This window comes from Canis lupus, chromosome 30 (genome assembly GCF_003254725.2).
Source record: "Canis lupus dingo isolate Sandy chromosome 30, ASM325472v2, whole genome shotgun sequence".
In the NCBI taxonomy this organism is placed as follows: Eukaryota; Metazoa; Chordata; class Mammalia; order Carnivora; family Canidae; genus Canis; species Canis lupus.
The window spans coordinates 31,857,187-31,880,678 of record NC_064272.1 but is presented as its reverse complement, the minus strand read 5'-3'; the positions used below and the strand labels follow the sequence as shown (position 1 = coordinate 31,880,678).

Genomic DNA, 23,492 nt, shown 5'->3' with positions numbered 1-23,492 from the left:
GTTTCCATTGGCTAAACTAAGCATACAATATGTAACAATGTATGAAAAGCTTTACCTCTTGGGGGCAATGATTCATCTTAAAGAACCCAACACTGTAGAAAGAAAAAGGTGTTTGCAAAAGTTTTATTTTAAAGGGTCAAAAATAAACATTGCACATACACATAAGAGAAAATCCACTGATAATTATGTTCTTCGATGAACACCTTCAATACATGGCACCTTCATCTTCTTTATTTAGAAAATAAACTGTTATTGGTCCATAACTGGTATGTACAGTCTCTGTGACTCTAGCAAATAACCAGGAGCCAAGTCCATATAATAAAGTTGGAATACCTAGAAAATAAATGAATATGTTATTTATGAACATCAATGCTTATTAATCACGCATCCACGTATTTGTCACGGTACAAATCACAAAGCACTTTTCAGCAACATCAACAAATTGTAAAGTTATGAAAATATAAAGATACGAGTAAAGACTGACTCTATCTAAGAGTTCAATTTCATCAGTTTGTGGTACATGGTAACAACTGTGTGAGCCTAGAGATTTTTAAAACTATGGATAAGGCTGGTTTAAATTTTAATTCAAAGCACTTTATAAGTATTAATTCATTACTTCCAAGTCATTATGAAGTAATTCTATATTCTTTTCACAAATAAGCAAATAGAATATTCATTAATTTAGTTGTAGATGCTCTGGATTATAGGCCTTGAGAGTAAATTACTAGGTCAACTTTACTGTGCTTTACGTCAGACAGTAACACTGATGGCTAAAGTAATTTTTTGTACAACTTAAAAGAAACTGGGTCAAAGAGGCGTCTACTAAACCTAAGGCAAAAACCTAACTCTAAGGAAGATTTTACTATAACAGGTATGAGAAATATTTCCATGAGTATTTTTACAACCGATTTGAAAACAATCTTGTTTCAGCCTATTTGAAATAGGTATAGAGTAGATTCCAACATGTTTCTTCTTTGGAATGTTTCCATTTGACAAGATTTTGCTGTTATATTTGAGATTAGTTGCTGTTTGCAATACAGGAAACTAAACATATACTAACCAGAGATAATGGATTAAGCACTCATGCATATGACACTATATTGGACACAAAATAAACTTTCACAGCTCCTATCTTTTTTAAGGCACTTATTTAAAATCAATGACTATTAACATATTAAAAACATGTATAAAACCACGGGCATATGAATCAGTAACAAATATTGTATGCTCCACACAAGTATTAATTTTATTGTTCCTGTGTAGGAGTTGGACAGAAAAATGACAATTTAAAAGAAGAATGTACATTTGTAAAACCCTCTTTCTAGTTAATAGAGAAATCATATGCTCAGGACTAATCATATTGCTAAATTTTTATTCTTTCTGCAAGAATATATTTGCTGTGTTATGCTCGTTTTGAGTGTATAAGTGCATTGGACTATTTTGTGCTTATTCCCTGAAGCGGCATTCCAACCACTGTGATGCCAGAGATTAATCAGGAGAAGCATCACTAGCTGGCAATGAGAACAGGCAAACACGCCCATTCAGGCTGGCACCTCTATTTTTAGGAATATACTGGGTCACAGTTTGTCACTATCACAGGGTTCCCTGGGACTCCCAGTGAAATCTGTGACAGTATATTGCCTTCTTTGCCTTGGTAATACCCCAAAGAATCTCTGAATGCTTCAAAGGAATATCACCAAAAAGTGACAAAAGCTGGCATCATAAAGCTATTTATCAAAAAGAAGAAAAAACAGGCAACTGGAGTATGGGTAGGGAAGTGGACAAAAAAACAAAGCAGAAGTGAGTGAAGAGTAGGGGGAGAAGTTGAAATAAAAAGCAAATTTAAAATACAGTATCACAACTTTAGAGCTGAAAATCAATGGAGGGAGAAAAAATGGGTTCTAGAAACAATTATTAATTTTCTAAATATACTGACAGTAAAATATATAAAATATGCCTTTTAAACCAATGCTAAGGATATAGATTTAAGGAATGGCTGGTGAAACTGAAATGTTGTTTTATAGTACTTATCAGTTTCCAGTTAAAATATTGACACGTTTTAAAAACCACACAAATCAATGGCCAATATTTTTTCAGTTAAAATGGAGAATGGACCAGATTACTAGCTTATAATAATTGCATGGTCTCTTATTAAGAAACAGCGAGGAACCACTATCAGTAATGCAGTTTGACAGGGTGTGATACAGGAGTCAGAAATTCTTTTCTTTTTTCCTGCAGTCTACTTAATGCAGTCAAGCTAAAATGAGGAGATTTGCCACTTCCATAATTTAAACATAAAAAAATAATTTTCTTTATCTATATCACATATGCTATAAAGTCTATAAAATTCCATTAGAAATTAAATTTTTCCCAGACTGAAACATAACATCAAAATGAACATGAAAGTCAGTTCTTTGCATAATTCATTTGGAGTCAGCTGAACAGTAGGTAAACCACTGTCAAATTAAGCACTTAAAAAAAATTAGAACTTCTTAGCAAGTCTCCGATTACCCATTCATTCCAATGGTAAGTTGCTTTTCTTAAATCTCAATCTACTTCCCAGCAGGATACCCCAACTGATAAACCATCAGTAAAATGTCAGCTTCCTTTGAAGGGAAGGCAGAGGAGAAAGGGAACAAATGGTAAAAGAGAAATCTTTATTATTTACAAAAGAGAAAAATGAATGACTCTGATAATTGCCACTTTAGAAGGGAATAAGAGGAATAAAATCCTAAGTATTTTTATTAATAGAATAGGTACTTGATGATCCAGAGAGGCAACTATACATCACAGAACAGGAAAGAATTCATTATCTAATTCCCTACCTTAAGACAAAAAGAAAAAAAAAAAAAAAAACATTACCAAATTGGTGAACACATTACTGTTTAAAAGTCCAGGAAAAATTCCCTTTATCAGTAAAAGCCAATTTGTATTAAAGCATGCGTGAGCAGAAAGTTTTCCTTTTTTGTTTAACTTAAAAGTCTTATTCCCCTTTAGGCAGGATTTTTCGAATTTCCAAAAGACCATTAAATCACTCTTCAGCCTTCTCTTCCACATAAAGAAACTACAGCTTTTGTTTCTTTCCTCAAAATGTTTCACTTCTTTGTGTGACGATGTTCTGTGTATTCTACTTTTCTTTGGATTTCTTCATATTTATATTTAAAAGAGAAGCCCCTAATCATCAGGGTGTTCTTAAAGTGTTAAGTTTTAAATGAAAAATTTCTTTAAAAGGCATTTGGCTCATTCATGGTTTACCTATTATCTTCCAATTATACTTTTCCTAACCTGTTACTTTTTACATTTGGGATGAATGACTGCTTCTGATCCTAAGAAGAAAACTCTAAGATAAACATCTTCCTCAATCTATTCATCACTCCAGTCTTTCCAAATAATTTTGAATCGACTCTTCGAAGTGAGCTTACCCTTCAACTTCCAATCAACCTCAAAATTAGTGGGCAGGCTCTTTATAGTCCATCAGCCAAACAGACATTTTTAAAGAATTACACCTTGCTAAATAATCTTCTCCTTGGTGGAATGAACCCAGGAAAACCTCAGTAGACCAATGGCTCAAAATTCCCATGACAAGACATATGTGAGTTATTAAAAGCAAAAATACATAAATACCATATTTAAATTTAATGAGCCATCAGATTATATAATAATACCAGCGCAGGTGCACAGGGGGTTCAGCTTTAACTCTGGTTGTAAAAAAACTGGTTGGCTAACATGGTTCAGCTCCCACATCTAGATCCCGGATTACTAAAATCTGGATCAATGTGGGTTTAACTTATTAATAGGTTCAAAACATCTTGAGGCCTCTCGATACAGACACACACGATGTGCCCCTGTTGCAATGTTCATGCCTCTTCTGTCATTAGCCAAAAGAAAATAAGCATCCAGCAAGAGTAAATACTCCCAGAATTAGAATATTCCCATTAAAAAAACAAACAAACAAACAAACAACACACAGAGATATTAAGAGGCAGAATATTTTAGTACCCTTGAGGCCTAACACCTAAAAGAAGCTGAAACGACTGGTGAAAACCTTTCGTGCTTTCAGTAAAGCGCACTTGCTAGGGTTTCATATAAAGAAAATAATGAAGTTCAGAAAGTAGTTCCAGTTTTTATAATAAGGAACGCGGCGAGGAAGAGGACGGTAACGGGGTCGAATCCTGCCATTTCAGTAAGATTATTTCTTGACTGCAGAGCCACTTTGCAGTGGGGGCGTTTCCTTACACCAGCCTTCTCACTGCCCAAGGTAGGGGTGATCCTGGGCAGGAGCTGCAGCAGGTGAGCAGGAAAGGAAGGCCTCCGCCCCAGAGGGGTGATGCAGTGTGGTCCCTCCCTACAGGTCTGGGATAAAGCCCTACTTTATTTATTTTTTTAAAGGCTTTACCTATGTATTCACGAGAGACAGAGAGGCAGAGACCCAGGCAGAGGGAGAAGCAGGCTCCGTGCAGGGAGCCCGACGTGGGACTCGATCCCGGGCCTCCAGAATCACGCCCTGGGCTGAAGGCAGGTGCCAAACCGCGGAGCCCCCCAGGGATCCCCGAAGCCCTACTTTCCTGGGAACCACGGACTCCAACAAGCACCTACGGGGAGGGGTGGAAGGGGGTGGGGGTGGGGAGGGAATCCAAACCACCGCGGCCGAAGCGTGGGTGGGACGCGGAGGCAGAGTCTGGGGACCGCAGGTGCGCGGGGCCGAGGCGGGGCTCGGGGCTCGGGGCCGGGGTCTCGGCCTCTGAGCCGCGGCAGTCGTGGTGCTTTGCAAACACCGATGCCACTGCCCCGGGGGCGCGCTTCCCCGCCCGGGGCCACTCACCCAGGTTGACGACCTTGAGCGCCGTGAAGAACCGGTCCTGCGCCGCCAGGTCCTGCCAGGGGGCCTTGGAGCAGTGGTACTTGATGAAGGGGAAGCAGCCGGTACGCAGGACGTGGTAGTTGGCGCCCTGCACGGGCCAGTTGAAGTGCGAGAGGCCGAACTGGTCGTTGCGGACGGCGCTGTAGGGCACGCAGAAGGAGGTCCAGTGCGGCAGGCGCCGCTGCAGCAGGTGCCGCGTCAGCACCTCCGAGGCGCGGGGCTTCGGGCGGGAGGCGGCGCCCGAGGCCCAAGGCCCGCACAGCAGCAGCCGGACCGCGGCCCCGTGGGCCCTCCGCAGGGGCTCCATGGCCGGCCCCGCTCCGGTCCCCGCCCCCTCGGCCGCCGCGGGGCGCGCGCCGCGTGGGGGGCGGGGCCGTCCGAGCGCGCACGCGCGCACGCGCCCTGGGGCGAGCCGGCGGGGACGCCCAGGGGGCGCCGCGCGAGTGCGCGAGTGCGCGAGTGCGCGAGAGCCCCCGGGGCGCAGCGGCGCGTGCGCACGAGGGTCTCGCGGGCTCCCGCTGAGAGGGGGGTCGGGGGGGCGCCGGCGGAGTGACGCGCGCGGAGGGTGAGGGTCAGCCGGGCCGAGGAGCTAATGAAATCCTCACTGGTGACTTCACGCAGCCGTTAACCACCCTGGGCCGTGAGGTGAGGTGAGGTGAGGTGAGCTGGGGCGGGATTCCGGAGGTTTATCGGTAGGGGCGTGAGGTAAATTAAGACAAATAATCCCCGTAGTGAGGAGGCAGAACTGGCACCCAGATCTCCCTTCCGGGCCTGGGGCTCAGGTAACCCGCCTACCTGGCGTCGCTGAGGAGACACCTGGCCAGGTGTCCTGGGGGAAGCAAGTCCCCAGATTTGCACTGGCGAAGTCAGGAAGCGCTTTTTATGTGTAGGTGTTCTCTGTCGTGGTCGCCGTTTAGGGTAAGCCTCAGGTAGTTCGAAGTAAAGGTTATAAATCATAAAAGGAGAAACTAGAAAGTTTTATTTTTTTCATTAAAAAAAGATTTATTTATTTATTTATTTATTTATTTATTTATTTATTTATTTATTATTTATTTATGAGAGACACAGGCAGAGGGAGAAGCAGGCTCCACGCAGGGAGCCCGACGCGGGACTCGATTCCGGGACTCCAGGACCGCCCCCTGGGACGAAGGCAGACGCCCGACCGCTGAGCCACCCGGGGGCGGCACCCCAAAATAGAAAGTTTTTTTTTTTTTTTTCCAAAATAGAAAGTTTTAAACAACTTCCTACCGCTCTCTGCACTTCGCCCACAGGTGCACCTGTGCCTCCCTCCTAGGCTTGGTGAATGCCAAACCGGGGTCTTTTCTAGTCATAAACCTTTGTAATCCTCAGCTACCCACTATCAGTCCTAAAAATAGTAACTTTAGGAAAACCTCTTCTCAACCTTCACGGCCACTTGAGGTAATAGCTTATCTCCACCTGCTTTCTAAAGAAGCATGTCTTCCTCTTTGTCCTAAACTCATCTTGTGTTGGAGAAACCATCGGTAAATAAGATGGATGTGTCTAGGGACACCCGGGGGGAGGGCCAAGCGGTTGTGCACCTGCCTTCAGCCCAGGGCGTGATCCTGGAGACCCGGGATCGAGTCCCACATCAGGCTCCCTGTAGGGAGCCTGCTTCTCCCTCTTCTGTATCTCTGCCTCTATCTGTGTCTCTCATGAATAAATAAACGAAATCCTAAAAAAAAAAAAAAAAAAAAAAAAAAAAGCATTATATGTAAATAAGATAATTATGTATAAGCACCACCTAACAACTTACTATTGTTGAAACTCGAGGGAAGGATGTAGGATTGTGTGGCTAATTTTTACATTTTCTAGTTTTTAATAACTCATTCAACAAACATTAAGCACCTGCTACCATGTGCCCAATTCTGAGGGGACTTGTAGTCCTGCAGATAATTTGAACTTTACATTATCGAATTCCCTATTACTAAAAGTTTTTATTTTTTTTAATTAATTAATTATTTATTTATTTATTTATTTTTATTTTATTATTTTTTTTACTAAAAGTTTTTAAAAAGATTTTAGATGGAGGCATGATGTGGTTAGACTTGCAACAGAAAAGGCTGAAAGGAGGCTACGACGGGGGTCAGGGAGGTGATTCAGCACTGTGATTTTCAAATTAAAATTTGAAAAGCATTGCAGTCTTTTCCAAACAAAATCTGTCAGTGAACCCCAGCATATAAAGTACATGAAAACTTGTTTTATTGTTAAACTTAAGTTCAAATTTTTAATGTTAACTTTGTAGGTAAAGTTTTTTTTAAAGGCTATTTTGTTACTGCCTTGGGTTTTTTTGTTTTGTTTTGTTTTAGTAGACAAGGTGTTTATCAGAAGGAAATTGGGTAGCTAAAGTAATAAACAGGAAGTCTGTGGAACCAAGCTCAGAAAATGGGAAGGAACCAAGGGAGTCTGCGGATGGAAGAGACTAACAGAAACTAGTCTGGCTAGGGTGTCATAAAGGCCCCACTGTCACTGAAGGCTTGACTCTGCTATTTTATGCTTGAAATTTTATCAGGTTTGGGGGTATGGACAACAGTTGCATTTAGGAGGACTATAAGCAGCCTCAGGACAGTTTATTTCATATTCTTTTGTTTGGGTTGTATACTATCAAGAATATCCTCATCTGTGTAGACAAGTGGATGCAAATTAGAGTTGCCTTAAAATGATTTATCTTGAAATCTTGGTGCTTCAATTACAAAGATGGCAGGAGGAGGAAATTCTAAGATCTACACTAAGATTACTTAACCTGAAATTAATATGTGAGCAGTTGGCAGTGTGTTAAATTTTGGCATTATATCTCTTGGCAGTATGAAAATCTATTTTAAAAAGTGCAATTTGAGTCAAACATTTGTGAAACCTGAAATATATATATATATATATATATATGTATATATATTCTGTGGCATATATAAGGTAAAAAAACAAACAAACAAATCACTGATAAAGAGAGCCACATATTTAGATTAGGTTTCACTGCATTCTCCCTTGAAGGCTTGGGAAAAGGGCTAGGGAACTGAAGTATTGCTACTGGAAGATGCTCTCTTGGAAGAACCTCATCAGTGATGGCTTCCTTAATTCAAAGCTCCATGACTATCTCCCTCTCTCTTCTAAGGTAGAAAATTACTTCAAAGAAAGCAGATGATGGTGGATCTATCTGAATACCTGAATACTCAGGTATTCAGGAGGGTTTGAATGAAATATTATCTTAACCTAAAGATACAGAGCTGGAAAGCATGACTTCTAGCTATCTCTTCTGACTTTAAGATTATACAGTGCCATTTTCATAATTAAAATAAGATAATCTGTCAATAAATCCACAACTCAGATCAGTTCCAATTCTTGATGGTCATGAAACAAAGGGGCTTAGAAGTTGGCATTCAAAAGCATAAGTCAATGTTTTAAAAACATTATATCCAACAATTAAGAATTAATGGAGTAAACATATAAATATTTAGTTTTACACAAAACATGGAGAAATGGCATACCTCTTTGGAAGGAACCCCTTAAAAATAACTATGAAGAGTGATGCTCTGTATAGCATTTAGCTTGTGTGTGAATATGATATTTATCCTAGAAAGAAGGGATTTAGCCTTGTTTTATTTTAAGGGCACCTAGGATGCTATAGGTGTTCAGAACAAGTTAAAAATGAATTCTTCTTAGGGCACTTGGGTGACTCAGTCAAGCTTAAGCATCTGCCTTTGGCTCAGGTCATGATCTCATGGTGCTGGGATAGAGCCCAGGCTCGGCGGGGAGTCTGCTTGTCTCCCTCTACCTCTCCCTTCCATGCATTCTCTCTCTCAAATAAATAAATACAATCTTTTAAAAAATGAGTTCTTCAAGATTGATAAATTGGAATATATTAAAATTAAGAATTTCTGTCCATTAAAAGGCAGTATTACGAGAACCAAAAAGCAATCCATAGTGTGAGAGAAGTATTTGCAAAACATGTCTCTGACAAAGCATTTGGTATCTAGAACAAATCATTTTTAAAAGACAGGCCATAGAAAGGTGAACAAAATATTTGAATGGCCTCTTCACAACAGAGAATATCCCGATGTACAATACACATGGGGAAAATTACTTAATTTCAATAATCATCTGAAAAGTAGACATTAAAACCACAATGTGATACCATTACACATCCACCGAAGTACCTGAAGTAGAAACGATGGAAAGTTCTGAATGTTGGTGAAGATATGCGGCAATTAGAACTTTTATATATACTGCTGGCAAGTAATTTGGAAAAATTTTGGCAGTATGTATTCAGCTGCCTATATAATAAGTAATGTTATGACCCAGCCATGACACTCTTGGATATATATTTATGAGGCTATAACAAAAAAAAACAGAGATGGGCTGCCTAAACAACAGAAATTTGTTATTCACAGTTCTGGAGACTGAGAAGCCTAAGATCAGAATACTGGCTGATTGGGTTCTTCGGAGAGAGTTCTCTTCCTGGCTTATAACTCTTTCTCAGTATATCCTCCCATGGCCAACAGAGCTAGTTCTGGTGTCTTCCTTGTTCTCTGGTAAGAGCACTAGCCCTATCAGATTAGGGTCCAACTCTTATGACCTCATTTAATTTTTATTCCTCAGGGACCCTTTCTCCAACTACTGTCACATTGGGCATTAGGGCTTCAACATGTAAATTTTGAGATGATGCAAACATTCAGTCTATAATAATGCCCTTCAGAAATTGTGTGCACATGTTTTCCTTTTTTTTAAAGATTTTATTTATTTATTCATGAGAGACAGAGAGAGAGAGAGAGAGAGAGAGAGAGAGAAGAGGAAGAGACACAGGCAGAGGGAGAAGCAGGCTCCATGCAGGGAGCCTGGCGTGGGACTCGATCCCGGGTCTCCAGGATCATGCCCTGGGCCAAAGGTAGTGCTAAACCGCTGAGCCACCCGGCCTGCCCTGCACATGTTTTCCAAAAGACCTAAACAGAATATTCATAGCAGCACTATTCATATTTGTGATATTCAATCTGGAAATTACTTACATGCCTGTTAACAGTAGAGTAGATAGACAAATTGTGGCATAGTCACTTGATGGAATACTATATAGCAATGAGAAAGAATGATCCATAATCATACATAGCATGCAGGAATCTCATGAACATAAGAGTCAAAGAAGTCAGACACTAAAGTACTTACAATCTTTTCATTTCCATAAGTTATCAAAACTGGCCAAAATTCACCTTTGCTGTTAGAAGGCAGGATAGTGATCACCCTTACCAGGGGTGGAGGTCTAGGGAGTAGCCAGTGACTATGAGGGGATTTCCTGGGGGTTGGAATTATTCTCTTCTTTTGTTCATTTATTTCTATACTACTTTTTAAAAAGACCTTTTTTAAAAAAAAATTTATTAGAGCATGAGTAAGGGAGGGGTGGAGAGGGTCAGAGGAAGAAACAGACTCTCCAGTGAGCAGAGAGCCAGATATGGGACTCGATCCCAGGACCCAAGGATCATGACCTGAGCCAAAGGCAGAGGCTTAACTGACTGACCCACACAGGTGCCCCAAGACTTTTTTTTAAAGAGTAATTTTAGGCTTGCAGAAAAAATTAAGGGGAAGGTACAGAGATTTCTCATATACCCTCTGCCCCATACATTCATAGCCTCCCCCATTATCAACATCCCCACCAGAGTGGTATATTTATTATGATTGATGTACCTGTGATTCATCTGGGTTCTGTTAAAATGGGTGTAGTCAATTTGTGAAAAAAAATTTTCTTTTAAGTAGGGTCCATACCCATGATGGAGCCTAATACAGAGCTCAAACTCATGATCCTGAGATCAAAACCTGAGCTGAAATCAAGACTCCAATACTTAAGCAATTAAGTCACCCAGGTGCCTCGAGAATTCTTCTAACTGAACATGTATGGTATGTGCATTTTTCTGTATGTATATTATACTTCAATAAAAAGTTTGAAACAAAAAAAAGTTTGAAACAGAATGAATTCTACAGGTAGTATTACATATTAACACATCCTATTACTAGTGTTTATTAAAAAATACATGTAGAGAACATGTATAGTGGACATGACCCAAACATGACCTAGTACACATATAGAATATTCTCACATTGTTTTTACAACCTTGCTGTGAAATTATGATTTACTCATATATTTCGAATGATGTGATTTAAAAGAAAGTTGGATAGGCACGTAGATTTTCATTCACTGCTATTCTCAGAGGGAAAATAATAGGCAAGATAGTGGATGCATATGACAGTTAAAGGAATTTTGAAAAAGGGATATAAATGTTTACATTTAGGATTTCTTTTTTTTTTTAAAAGATTTTATTTATTTATTCATGAGAAACACACACACACACACACAGAGGCAGAGACACAGGCAGAGGGAGAAGCAGGCTCCATGCAAGGAGCCCGACATGGGACTCGATCCCCAGTCTCCAGGATCACACCCTGGGCTGCAGGCGGCACTAAACCACTGTGCCACTGGGGCTGCCCCATACATTTAGGATTTCATTGACAAATTTCAATTTGAAACTTAAGGACTTTTGATTCAAGGAAAGAAGGACTATAGAGATGATGCTGCCCTGATTCATATTCCAGCATGCTTTAAAAACAGATACCCCCAAAAAGCCACTGACCTAGCTTTCCTAGGAACCCAAATCTCCTTAATGGCTTAGTGCCCTCTAAGCCAAGCCCACTCCCATTAGTGGCGAATTTTGCTTGCTGCTCCATTCCTGTATCCCTGTGTCTGCCCTGGGAAGGACAGTATACATTGGCTTTATCAAAGTTATTCTCATGGTACTGAGTTATGGCAGAAGCCATTAGGAAAGGAAAGAACTGCCATATTCTTACCTAGATCTTGAGTCCTATGGAACTGATTGATGTTCTGAAAGCCTCCAAGGAGTTGGTTGCCAGCTGGAGCTGCTGTTACAAAGAGTAGCAGGAAGCATTACTTGGTAAAGCATGTTACTGTGAACATAGGGTACAAGATCTCATCTAAACTGCATGTTATGTCTAAACTATTCTCAAGCTCTCCCCTCACTGGCATGTAAACTTCCTAAGGACAGGTGACTATGCCTGTTTTGTTAACCTTTGCGATTCTAGCACTTGGGACAGTACTTGCAATATGGTAGGTGCTCAACTTCTTGAAAAAATGAAAAAAAAAAGTGGGCAAAGTGAATACCATTAGTGTGTTTGAAGAATGTTAGAGAAAAATTGTAATATGTAGGGTAAATAGTTTTAATTTAATTACAATTTTAATTTTGATAGTTAGAGAAATTAAACTATAGAGTAGGTAAGAAACCTACCCAAGATCATATACCAGAATCAAGAATCAAAATTCTAAAAAAAAAAAAAAAAAAATCAAAATTCTGACCTTCCAACTTTCTGTGAGCTTTTCATTAGGAAACATTTCTATTTCCTTCTAATGCTGTGGATGCTAGAATCCAGTGGCAAGGAGACATATTTGTCACTTTTTGAAACCAGATAGCAATTTATGCTAATAGATAATACAATCTATTTTATAGGCATGTTTCCAATATTACAAATCCTATGTAGTCAGTTTGGGGAAGCATTTGAGAACATGGCCAAATAAATTTACCTTGTCGTATGGGTCATAATTATGGTCCCAACTTTGTAAAGTATGCTTTGTTTTATTAACAGATACATGCATGAAAAGCATATGACACTTTTGTAGCACAAATCATATTTTCATACTGAATTACAAAGATATTTTGGCTTTATTGCTGATCTTCATTCGACAGTGGCTTTTAGCACTTCAGCTTAAGCCTTTATGCCCCTCCCCAGTCTCACTGTCAAGTAGTTAATGATCTATAAACAAATACTGAGATGCCCTAAGGGGGCTCTCCATTTAAAGGGGCCTTGAATCATTTGATAATAGAAATACAGTAGTCCACCCACTGATTTATGATTTGTCAGTTTAGGTTTTTGAAGTGATGTTCCACTGGTATTTCAGGCAGGACAAATTTTTAATTTTCTGTGTAATTAACATTAATTTTTAATCTAATTTTTCCTTTCAGGAGAAAACTTTTTTTTTTTTTTTAATTTTATTTATTTATTCATGAGAGACACAGAGACAGAGAGAGAGGCAGAAACACAGGCAGAGGGAGAAACAGGCTCCATGCAGGGAGCCTGACATGGGACTCAATTCCGAGTCTCCAGGATCAGGCCCTGGGCTGAAGGTGTCGCCAAACCACTGAGCCACCTGGGCTGCCCACAGGAGAAAACTTAAAAACGTTAATTTACATTTGCAGTTTTCATTGTATGAAATACTTTCTTGTGTGTGCATAAGTATGTACATTTCAGTTCCATAAGCTAAAAGTGGCCGCAGAGGGTAATAATACCTCATAATGATATCTCTCAGTTCCTGAGAATTTCTTCCTGCTAGGCAGTTTAAACCTATTTTCTCATTTAAACAACACTCCAAAGCAGGGCTTCATTTACCTCAATATCAAGCTGAGGAAAATGAATGTCAAAAGGTAGAGAAGTTGAAACAGTTAACTGCAGTCACAGAGCAGGCAGGTGATAGAGCTGGGATTTGAACCTTCATTGGCAGTAAGCAAAACCTTATGCTTTGAACATAGAGTCAAGTGATGCCAGACTCAGCTGAAATGTTGCTGACACAACTGAACATCCCTTGGATGTTGCATAATCATGAAATAACATTATAGTTCCAAAATATGACCCTTCTAGCCTAGGAGTCTGCCTCAAAGGAAATTTGGGGGCCTACATGATGACTCAAAAAAAAAATTTTCAAAGCTAGATCACTTTGCAAAATTTGTTGTAAAACACTATTTCTATGTATATTGAAAACACTTCCAAAATATTTTGAACATTTTCTTTTTATTTATTTTTAAAGATTTTATTTATTCATTCATGAGAGAGAGAGAGAGAGAGAGAGAGAGAGAGGCACAGACACAGGCAGAGGGAGAAAGCAGGCTCCATGCAGGGAGCCTGGCGTGGGACTCAATCCTGGGTCTCCAGGAATCCACCCTAGGCTGAAGATGGCGCTAAACCGCTGAACTGCTGTGCCACCCAGGCTGCCCATCTTGAGCATTTTAAATGTGCTAAGACGTTTGGGCACCATCAACAAAGATCCCAACTTTAAGCCAATTATCAGCTCTGAAAATTGGGTTTTATTTGGGGACCATGAGTAAAGCATATATAGAAATGTTTTGGACTTTTACTACTTCTTGGTAAGTCTAAAATTTTATTCAAATTAAAAAGTTTAGTTTGAAAAAACTTTGCATTCTGGCCTTAATTTGGATGGGTTTGAGTAATCCGCCACTATGGATAATAGGCACATTTAATACAAGCCAGCATTTCAGTGAACCACAACTTATGGTTCAGCTTTTTTTTTTTAATTCCTTGTTGCTATTTCTAATAAAGCAAGATGTTAAAGCTAACTACATGCTCTATTAATTATATGAAGGTGAACTTGAGTCATATTTGTTACTGAAGATGATTAATAATTACCAGTTCTGCACACATTTCTGGTGCATTTCAGTAAATAAACAGGGTACGTTGTTGGATAGTAATTGATTAATTAGCACATTCATCCTACACAGCTCAATGGTCTAAGGATGCTGAGTTTGAGATATTGCTCATAATTATTACAAGAAACAAATCTGTTCCATTTTTCAGTTTATTCTTCTGTATGCTAAGATTTTTTTTTCTAAATCGAATGTTTAATGGTTCAAAACCTTATAGGTTTTATTCAGATAAATCAACTCATGAAGAATTGCTAGTCATAATCTCCAGAATCTTGTTTTTGTGTGAACTAGGGTGAAAACTTTTACAAGGCTAATGTTAACATTAGATCTTGCTGTTAAACTGGATCAAATACTGTAAATATAGGGCACTTCCCTACCATGCAGGAAATGCTCATTGAGCACCTATGCGCAACAGGGGCACTGGAATCTCATTTGCTTCCCAACCACATCAAATAAGCTCAGGATTGCAAGTGTCATCAGGTTGGCACTTCGCAGCACCAAGCAAATATACTGTGCAATCTTCAGAGAAGTATAACAGCATGTATTGTTTGCTGATTTGACTATGCAGTAATTTAGGATTTTTTTTCCCCGTCTTTATTAAGCCAGCATGTAGTTGAGAGAGCTTTAGACAGGGAATCAGGAGTCCTAGGTTCTACTCTACCTGTATTCTTTCTTGAAGAAGTTCTGTGATTCTGAGCACATCACTATTCCTTTCTCTAAGCGTGGATCACTCACCTGTAAAATGACGGTGTCAACCAGGGACAGTGAGGTATATGAGGAGCCTAGGCTGCAGAGAACAGATAGGGCTAGGTCTATCTGAGTCTGGACTCCCTGTTACTATTTTGGGGAAAATTATATATTTAAGTTCTTTGAGTTTCTTCTCTGTTTACTTTGAGTTTATTGCAAGGATTAAATGAGATATGAAAATAACTTATAAAGTTCCTGTGAATATAAGGCATTGTTAACATTATTAATAACTATCTTACCTCATTGACCTTAACATGGCTTTTTAAAAATATTTTATTATTCATGAGAGACACAGAGAGAGAGGGAGAGAGAGGCAGAGACACAGGCAGAGGCAGAGGGAGAAGCAGGGAGGCCGACATGGGACTCGATCTCGGGTCTCCAGGATCACACCCTGGGCTGAAGGCCTGAAGGTGGCGATAAACCACTGAGCCCCCAGGCTGCCCCGACCTTAACATGTATTTGAAGGATGCATCAGAGTGCCCATGTACTGGTCTAACAATAGGGGATTATTAACATCCTTTATGCCATTATTGAAATCTCATTGGATAAGAATTTCTGATATGTCGTCATAATTTATTGCTAAGTGAAAAACACAGTCTGCAAAACAGTATTTCTGGTATGATCCTATTAAATTATACATACAAAGATAAAAGATTCTATACAATAGGTACTCAATATATATTTGTTAAAGAAACAAATGCAATATATGTATTAATGGAGCATCTCTTACTAGTGATAGGCGTACTGTTCTAGGAGCAGGGCTGTGTCTTTACACTTACAATCCATTCAGTGAGACAGATAACAAAAAATAAACCTATTTTGTAATACCACATATTGTTAAGTGCTTTGGAGAAAAATACAGCAGAGTTAAGAGGATGGAGAGTAAGGATGGGTGCTACATTAGGGAGGGTCCCTCTGGTCTAGTGACAGTTGAGCAGAGACTGAATACAGGGAGTAAGTGAGCCAGGCAAACTTCTGGAAGAAGAGTGTGCCAGGCAGAAGGAATTGCAAATCAAGAGGCCCTAGGTAGGAATGATAGCAGGTATCCCCCCAGATTTAAGTAGTTCTCCCTAGGTGGTGAAATAATTGCTGATTTTTTTAATCGTTGATTTTTAAAATATGTTTTATTTTTAAGTACTCTCTATACTCAATGTGGGGCTCAGTCTCACAACCCCAAGATTAAGAGTTGCATGTTCTACCGACTGAACCAGCCAGATGCCTCTTTTAAAAAAAAAAAAATTCTTTTAATGTAATCTCTGCACCCAATGTGGGACTTGAACTCACAACCTCAAATTCAAGGGAGTTGCATGCTCTACTGACTGAGCCAGCTAGGTGCTCTACCTCCACATTAAAAAAAAATGATTGTTGATTTTTAAATTTCTTTTCTACACATTCCTGTTTTTTAGAAGTTTCTGTTTTTTTAAATTATTTGGTTAAGAAGCTATGTAATCCTTTTTTTTTATCATGAGCATATGTTTCTGTAATTAGAAAAATTTTAAAACTGTACAGGTATATTGAAAGACAAAGTCATCTTAAGAAAAATATTCATAAGTGGTTTTTGTTTTCATGGTGTTGGTACCAAGAATCTAAGTTGTTAGAATAAAGGAAGCAGAGAGATTTCTGCTCTGGCAATGAACTTTAAAGAATTGTTTTAGCCATAACAATCAGTGTGGGCTTCATAAAGGGATAGAGAATCACTGTACTTTCAGCTCCTTATTCTAGCCCCTCTAAGAGATAGCAGAACACTTCCTGGAAAGACTGGCCTGACTGACCACTTACAGACATGGCCCAGGAAACACTGCATTTTAGGAGGTCTTTAAAATATGGAATTAAAGGTGCCAGGTAAAATTAGTTTCAGAGTTTTATGTCTCCTTTATGCAGTTCACTGGGGACTACATCCGCTATACAGCAAAATGGAGTGTTGTAGAATACTTCATCCATCTCTTTCTGAGTCCAGGTACAAATTAAAGAAAAGCCCAGAGACTGTACTCCAGCTCTCCATCCTGTCCCTGCAAAGCAGGTGTAAAAAGAAGATATACTTTGGGTTTACAGAAACAAAAATGCACATTGGAAGCTTTGATTTTCATTTCTATCCCATCTATTTGCGCTAAGATCTTCTAGGTACACATTAAATCAGTTCAGATAAAATGCTTTCAAAATAAAATGTTTCCATTACTTTAGGTGAGTAGCAATACCTAAAAGAGTACAAGCAAAAACCAAAGAATGAATGACATGATCCCAGTCTAAGTGATATATTTGGCTTGCTACTATCTTTAGTCAAAATGATTCCTTCTGAGAGGAAACTACATCTCAAGGAACTGTCTTAAAATTATAAAACATTTTGTAACTCTTTAAAGTCACAGCCGGACAGCCCTGGTGGCCCAGCAGTTTAGCGCCGCCTTCAGCCCAGGGTGATCAAGTCCCGTGTCAGGATCCCTGCATGGAACCTGCTTCTTCCTCTGCCTTCCTCTGCCTGTGTCTCTGCCTATCTCTCTCTCTCTCTCTTTCTCTCTCTCTCTCTCTCTCTCTCTCTCTGTGTGTGTCTCATGAATAAATAAATAAAATCTTTAAAAAAAATAAAATTCCAGCCATTTTGGATAATAAATAGAGACACTTAAGAGGCTGAACAAAGTTACAAAGTATTATCCGTGATTTCAGATAAATGGAAGAAGAAAGCTAAAAGAGGTTACCTCCTTGTGTGGTATCAGTGGTTTTGCCCTTTTGATACTTTGATAATGGTTGGCATAGAATCATTAGAATTGTCAGGAAGTTTAAATATCAGTTCCACTTTATTTTACATACCAGAAAGCTGAGGACTAGAGAAGAGAAGTTACTTATCCATTAAGGAAAGAGCTGGAAATAAAACCCATTAAGACCTTTAAATCTAAAATGAGGGATCCCTGGGTGGCGCAGCGGTTTGGCGCCTGCCTTTGGCCCAGGGCACGATTCTGGAGACCCGGGATCGAATCCCACATCGGGCTCCCGGTGCATGGAGCCTGCTTCTCCCTCTGCCTGTGTCTCTGCCTCTCTCTCTCTCTGTAACTATCATAAATAAATAAAAATTAAAAAAAAATAAATCTAAAATGAATGGTGTGTGTGTGTGTGTTCACAGCCATTTAGGAAAACTGCAAATGCCACCTAATCACTATATGTCCCTCCAAATATTTGTAGGTAAAAGAATTTACCCTTTCATGCATCTCTGTTTACATGAGCAGATACAGCACTAAAGTCATAGTCCTGTGAATTCTCAAATATCCAGACTAAGGGTATTAAGCTTAGAATGAAACTTGCAATCTGTGATGCTAGGGAACATGCCATTGCTAACTGGTAACAGCTTTGGGAGCTTGGAGGAGGGAGATGGTTATGACATTTCCACTGCATGTCCCTAAGTTCATTATCACTTTTGATAGCAGAACTTATAATGAAGATCTTCATATATTTTTCTTTCCCAGACTCCCCCAAATTAAACTTTTGTTTCATTTGCTCCATTAATTAAAAAGAGGTTCATTATAAAAAAGAAAATATAGAAAGAAGGAAATTCCATCATTAAGAAATAGCCCCTATTAACAATCTGTGGAGTATCTGTGTCTGAGTTGTGTCTGTGTGCATGTGTGTGTGTGTATGTGTGCATGCATACATATATGTCATATTTTTTAATGTTATAAGTGGAGTCCTAGTCTTCATGCTGTTTTAAAATATCCTTCCTAGGGGCCTCTGAGTAACTCAGTCAGTTGGACATCAGACTCTTGATTTTGGCCCAGGTCATGATCTCAGGGTTGTGAGGTCAAGCTCCACGTTGGGCTCTATGCTCATTGCAGAGTCTGCTTGTCCTCCCATCCTCCTTGTACCCCACTCTCTCTTTCATTCTCTCTCTAAAATAAATACAATCTTGGAGAAAGAAAAAAAATACATACTTCTTAATGATTAAATGTCATTTCATTTTCTTATATTCTCATAGTTCATTTTTTTTAAAACAGCTTTTTGAGATATAATTGACCTTCAAACATTGCACATATTTAAGGTATATAGTTTAAGAAGTTTTGATGTATATATACATCCAAGAGACCATTTTCACAGTCAACATAGTGAAGCTAAAACAACAACAACAACAACAACAAAATACATAGTGAAGCTACCCATCACCCCCAGAATCTTCCTCCTGCTTCTTTGTAATCATCCTGTTTCTCCTCACTACCTGGCCCCAGCTTCCCACCTCTAGGAAACTATTGATTTGCTTTTGGCACTATAGTTTGTATTTTTAGAATGTTATGTATGTGGATATGCACTCTTTTTTATCTAGGTTTTTTTCATTCAGCACAATTATATTAAGATTCATTCATGTCTTTGATTTTTATCAACAACTTGTTCCTTTTCACTGCTGAGTAGTATTCTGCTATAAGGATGTCCCATAATTTATCCATCTACATTGTGGTGGACATTTGGATTGCTTCCAGTTTGGGGCTATCACAAAGTTGCTATGAATCTTCATGTACAAGTCTTCGAACGGACATATACTTTTTTTCCTCTTGGGAAAAATAAATGTCTAGGAGTGGAATAGTTAGATCCTACAGTAGTTATAATAGCCTATAATTTTTAAATGGTTGTATAGAAGTCTTTATATAGCTATTCCATAATTTTTTTAAGGATGTGGAGCCTGATGTTGGGCTCCATCTCATGACCCCAAGATCATGACCTAAATTTTTTTTCAAGATTAAGGGTTAGATATTTAACCAACTGAACCACCCCAAATTATCTCCACCAAACCACCACCAAAAATTATCTCCCTATAATTTTTAAGTAATACCTTATTGTTGAATGTTTAGACCTTTCTGATTTTTCACTGTTGTTGAAGATGAATCTGGTTTTTTGGCTTAAAAATGTGGCTATGTATATTCAACCTAAAAAGAAGATGAGTAGAAAGGCATTGTAAAGGGGACTTGGAAGTCCTGTATTGTTAGATCATTTTAAATTTTTCAGTGATTCCAAAATAATTATTTTATGACCTCTGCTGGGAAGCAAAGCAGCCTGAATCTTTAAATGAACCAGAATTTGAATTTGAGTTTGAAGTTATTTTGCAACCAATAGAAGTTTTGCTGTTTTGTTGTTAAATTCATGGGACCATGATTTTATCATAACATTCCTTATGAGGAGACTACAATAAATTTGGGTGTGTCCTTGATATCTAGGAGCTATAATTAGTTATACTATACTTATACTTTATAACATTTTGTTTAAAATTCCTGAAATATAGTGTTTTACTCATTTCTGTCTCTCTCACATACATGTATATGATATATATGCTGGCCACTGTAGAGGCCCAGGTCTGATCTCAGGGTTGTGAGGTAAAGTTCCACGTTGGGCTCTATGCTCTGTGCAGAGTCTGCTTGTTGTTCTCCCTCTCCTCCTCATACTCCACTCTCTCTTTCATTCTCTCTCTAAAATAAATAAAATATTGGAAAAAGAAAAATATATAAACTTAATGATTAAATGTTATTTCATTATCTTATATTCTCATAATTCATTATTAAGTAAAACAAAATGTTTACAGAATGGTAAAGAAATGCTTGGGGAGAAAACCAATGTAAAAAAAAAAAAAAACCTAAATCCAAAATGCTATTTTATGCATAGATGCCAAAGTTTTATTTTTCTGTGCTATGTTTAGGGTTCTCTTATAACCAAACAAAAGTTGTTTCTACCAACAGATTTTTAAACAGCAGGGACATGCTTATTATTTATTGTTTTGGTATCTTTTCCTCATTTACATAAATACCCCAGCAACCAGCAGTTTAAAACTAATAAAAGCCAGAGTCCTCCATCAAGTGCAATAAAGTTTCACAACCATGAGTTAGACTGTTAGAGTGAAAAATAAACCTATATATGTGGTTATGAAGGGTTTTTTTGGGGAAAGTGTATAATCACATTTCAAAGTTAGAACTTCCATTTGAAGTAGCAGTGCAATAATAATACTTAAACATTTATGTGGAATGCTTCATCTTGGAAACACTCTCCTAACATTGGCTAATTAATCTCTACTGCTTCCCCAAGGAGCAGGTATTACTATCTGCCATTTTTTCTAGTTAGAAAATTGAGAAAGGTATGACCAGCCCAAAGAGAGTGAGGGCTGGAGAGACAAGTTTCTGGCCCTTATTATTCTGTGACTCTTTGGGATGTAACTCCTAATAGAATGCATCTAGTTTCTGTTCCACTTTAGTAAAACCATCAGTAAAACAAATATGTAAATAGTAGTTCAGTCTACCTCATGCTTATAGATATAATCTTTACCCTCCTACGGCTTATCTTTTGGAAAGAACGGGATACAGAAAAGATTTGGAAGATCCACAGTACATTTCATCTGCATTTGCAATGAACTGAACCAAACTTTTCCCAGTGAGAAAAGCGGTCATATGCTTCCCCCCAGCTACAACTTCCACCTTACCATTATCTCAGCAATTTATAGTTTTCCAGAAAAAATTTACCATGATCAGTACATTTAAAGAGTTGAACAAATCTGGCATGCACATTGAAGCCAGAGGAACAGTAAAATAAAACTAGCGAGCATTTACATTTTTGGAAATATAATTAATATATGCTTGAGAAATTCTGAAAGATAAACATTTAAATGTTAAAATACTTATTACTTTCCCCACAGGGACAGTGTTGGGAATTAATGAGATAACAAATGTAAAGTGCTTTGAGCTCTTTAGAAGAAAGGTGCCAGATGCATACAAATGATTATTAATTGTTAAAGCTATCAGATGGTTACTAATATATTACTTATGATAAAATACGTATTTTTATATCTGAGAAATAGGGTGATTGCAATTCTTAGGATGATATAGCCGAAATAGTTCTCCCAAATGTCTCCTAGGTTACTCTACATTTTCTTGGAAGTCAGTTCTTAACCTTTCCTCAGTTTCTTGACTTTATACACATTTTCAAATAAACTATGGGGCATGACTTCCCAGTTTCCAAACTCTCCTGCAACTTCCCACTGAAGTCTTACAGATCCATCACCATGAGAGAATTCCACTGACACCACATTCTCTTCTGATTTCTTTGATTACATAATTGTTATGCCTCATGATACTGTCAGTTGTGCAAGGTGATTTTATTAGCAGGAAGCATAAGTGAAACCATCCTTTAAACAACACTAGAATTTGTTATAAAAAAAGGTGGGTCCCTTGTGTGATCTGGAATAAGTGAATCTGAACTTCCTACTCTATACAACATGCTAGAATTTGTGGTAAAAGAGCAAATCCCCAATTTCGTTTGGTCTTGAGACGTGCAGAGATACCCTCACAAAATCTCAATGTCCTCATGTAAAATGAAGACAGTAGACCCACATGGGGTTGTTGGAAAGATACAATAAAATAATGTGTATAAAGCTTCTAGTACAGTACATATTTAGTCTATAATAAGTGTTCATTAAAGGTAAATATAAGATTACAGGAGATAGGAAAAGTAGATTACAGTTTATCATTAAATATTACCTATTTGGTTTCTTTAAAATCAATATAAAATGGATAATATATGTAAAGAGACATCCTCTTATCAACAAATAATTTTCCTATTTAGAATTGTAAAGCTCAGTAATTCATCTCAATTAATTTTTGTTTAGGATACTTTAAACATTGTATACATATGTGATTTTTTTTCAAACTTATCTTAGTTTACCAGTAGGACAGTGTCTTTGCTACATATATGTGTTAAAAGATGATGGACTATGCTTCTTTTCAAATGTTCTGTAATTAAAACATTTCACTAATTTAATCTGGTCCTCTGGCTTCTTCCACTTAATTACTTGAAGTGATTGTTTTATTATACCAAATTTTTTCCTTTCATTTTGAAGCTGTAGGTTTTTAGGTAGAGAACCTGAAACAGGCATTCTATGGTGTACGCTAATGAGAGATGCAAAGAAGGAAAGTGCATTGTCTGAAAAAAAAAAACAGCCATGGTGGGTTTAAAAAAAAAAAAAAAGGTACAAGAGAGTGAACTCATTTTACTATTGCCAGCAGCTTGAGGCTCGAGAGTGCTAATCAAAATTCACATACAAAACTTCCCTGATAGATTTAACAGTTTTGTACTGTTAAGAGGGGTTCTCACCATGTGAAAGATGCACTGCTGTGCTGAACAAAACAGAGACAGTTTTCTTTTAAAGTCCAGAGCAGATGAGAGCCATAAGGAGACAGAGGGTTTCATTTACTCTCAGGACACGATTGTGCCAGTGAACTAATGAGTCTCTTGGACCTTATGTTGCTCTGGCTTCAATTGAGGCGAGACTCTAATGGCCATGTAGTACTTCCTATCCGTCAAGTGTCTGGACAATGGGCCCCTCATATGGATTAGAATGATCTGGCAAGAAAAAGAGGTCATCATTGTACCTA

The 23,492-nt window shown here is 38.4% G+C and overlaps 2 protein-coding genes and 1 long non-coding RNA gene across 5 annotated transcripts in view; 1 reads left to right on the top strand and 2 right to left on the bottom strand.

Moving 5' to 3' along the window:
• Window positions 1-109: 109 nt before the first annotated feature.
• C30H15orf61 (chromosome 30 C15orf61 homolog) lies at window positions 110-5,201 on the bottom strand. Its single transcript, XM_025472381.3, has 2 exons — window positions 4,823-5,201; window positions 110-333 (listed from the first exon to the last, which is right to left on the bottom strand). The coding sequence occupies exons 1-2, from the start codon at window positions 5,166-5,168 to the stop codon at window positions 206-208; spliced, it is 474 nt and encodes a 157-aa protein (XP_025328166.1). The 5' UTR covers window positions 5,169-5,201; the 3' UTR covers window positions 110-205.
• A 127-nt stretch (window positions 5,202-5,328) lies between these two features.
• Window positions 5,329-23,492, top strand: part of LOC112675708 (uncharacterized) — an 88,998-nt gene continuing 70,834 nt past the window's right edge. Inside the window, exon 1 of one of the 2 annotated variants that reach the window (XR_004810739.2) lies at window positions 5,329-5,506. This is a non-coding gene — a long non-coding RNA (uncharacterized LOC112675708). The remainder of the gene's footprint in view (window positions 5,507-23,492) is intronic. The other variant, XR_003146018.2, reaches the window with a different exon arrangement.
• The window catches only part of IQCH (IQ motif containing H), a 214,018-nt gene continuing 202,212 nt past the window's right edge, over window positions 11,687-23,492 (bottom strand). Inside the window, exon 22 of one of the 2 annotated variants that reach the window (XM_025472384.3) lies at window positions 11,687-11,773. In XM_025472384.3, coding sequence (XP_025328169.1) covers window positions 11,702-11,773 — 72 coding nt within the window. In that variant the 3' untranslated portion in view covers window positions 11,687-11,701. Of the gene's footprint in view, window positions 11,774-19,912; window positions 20,007-23,492 lie in introns of those variants that run through there. The other variant, XM_035708685.2, reaches the window with a different exon arrangement.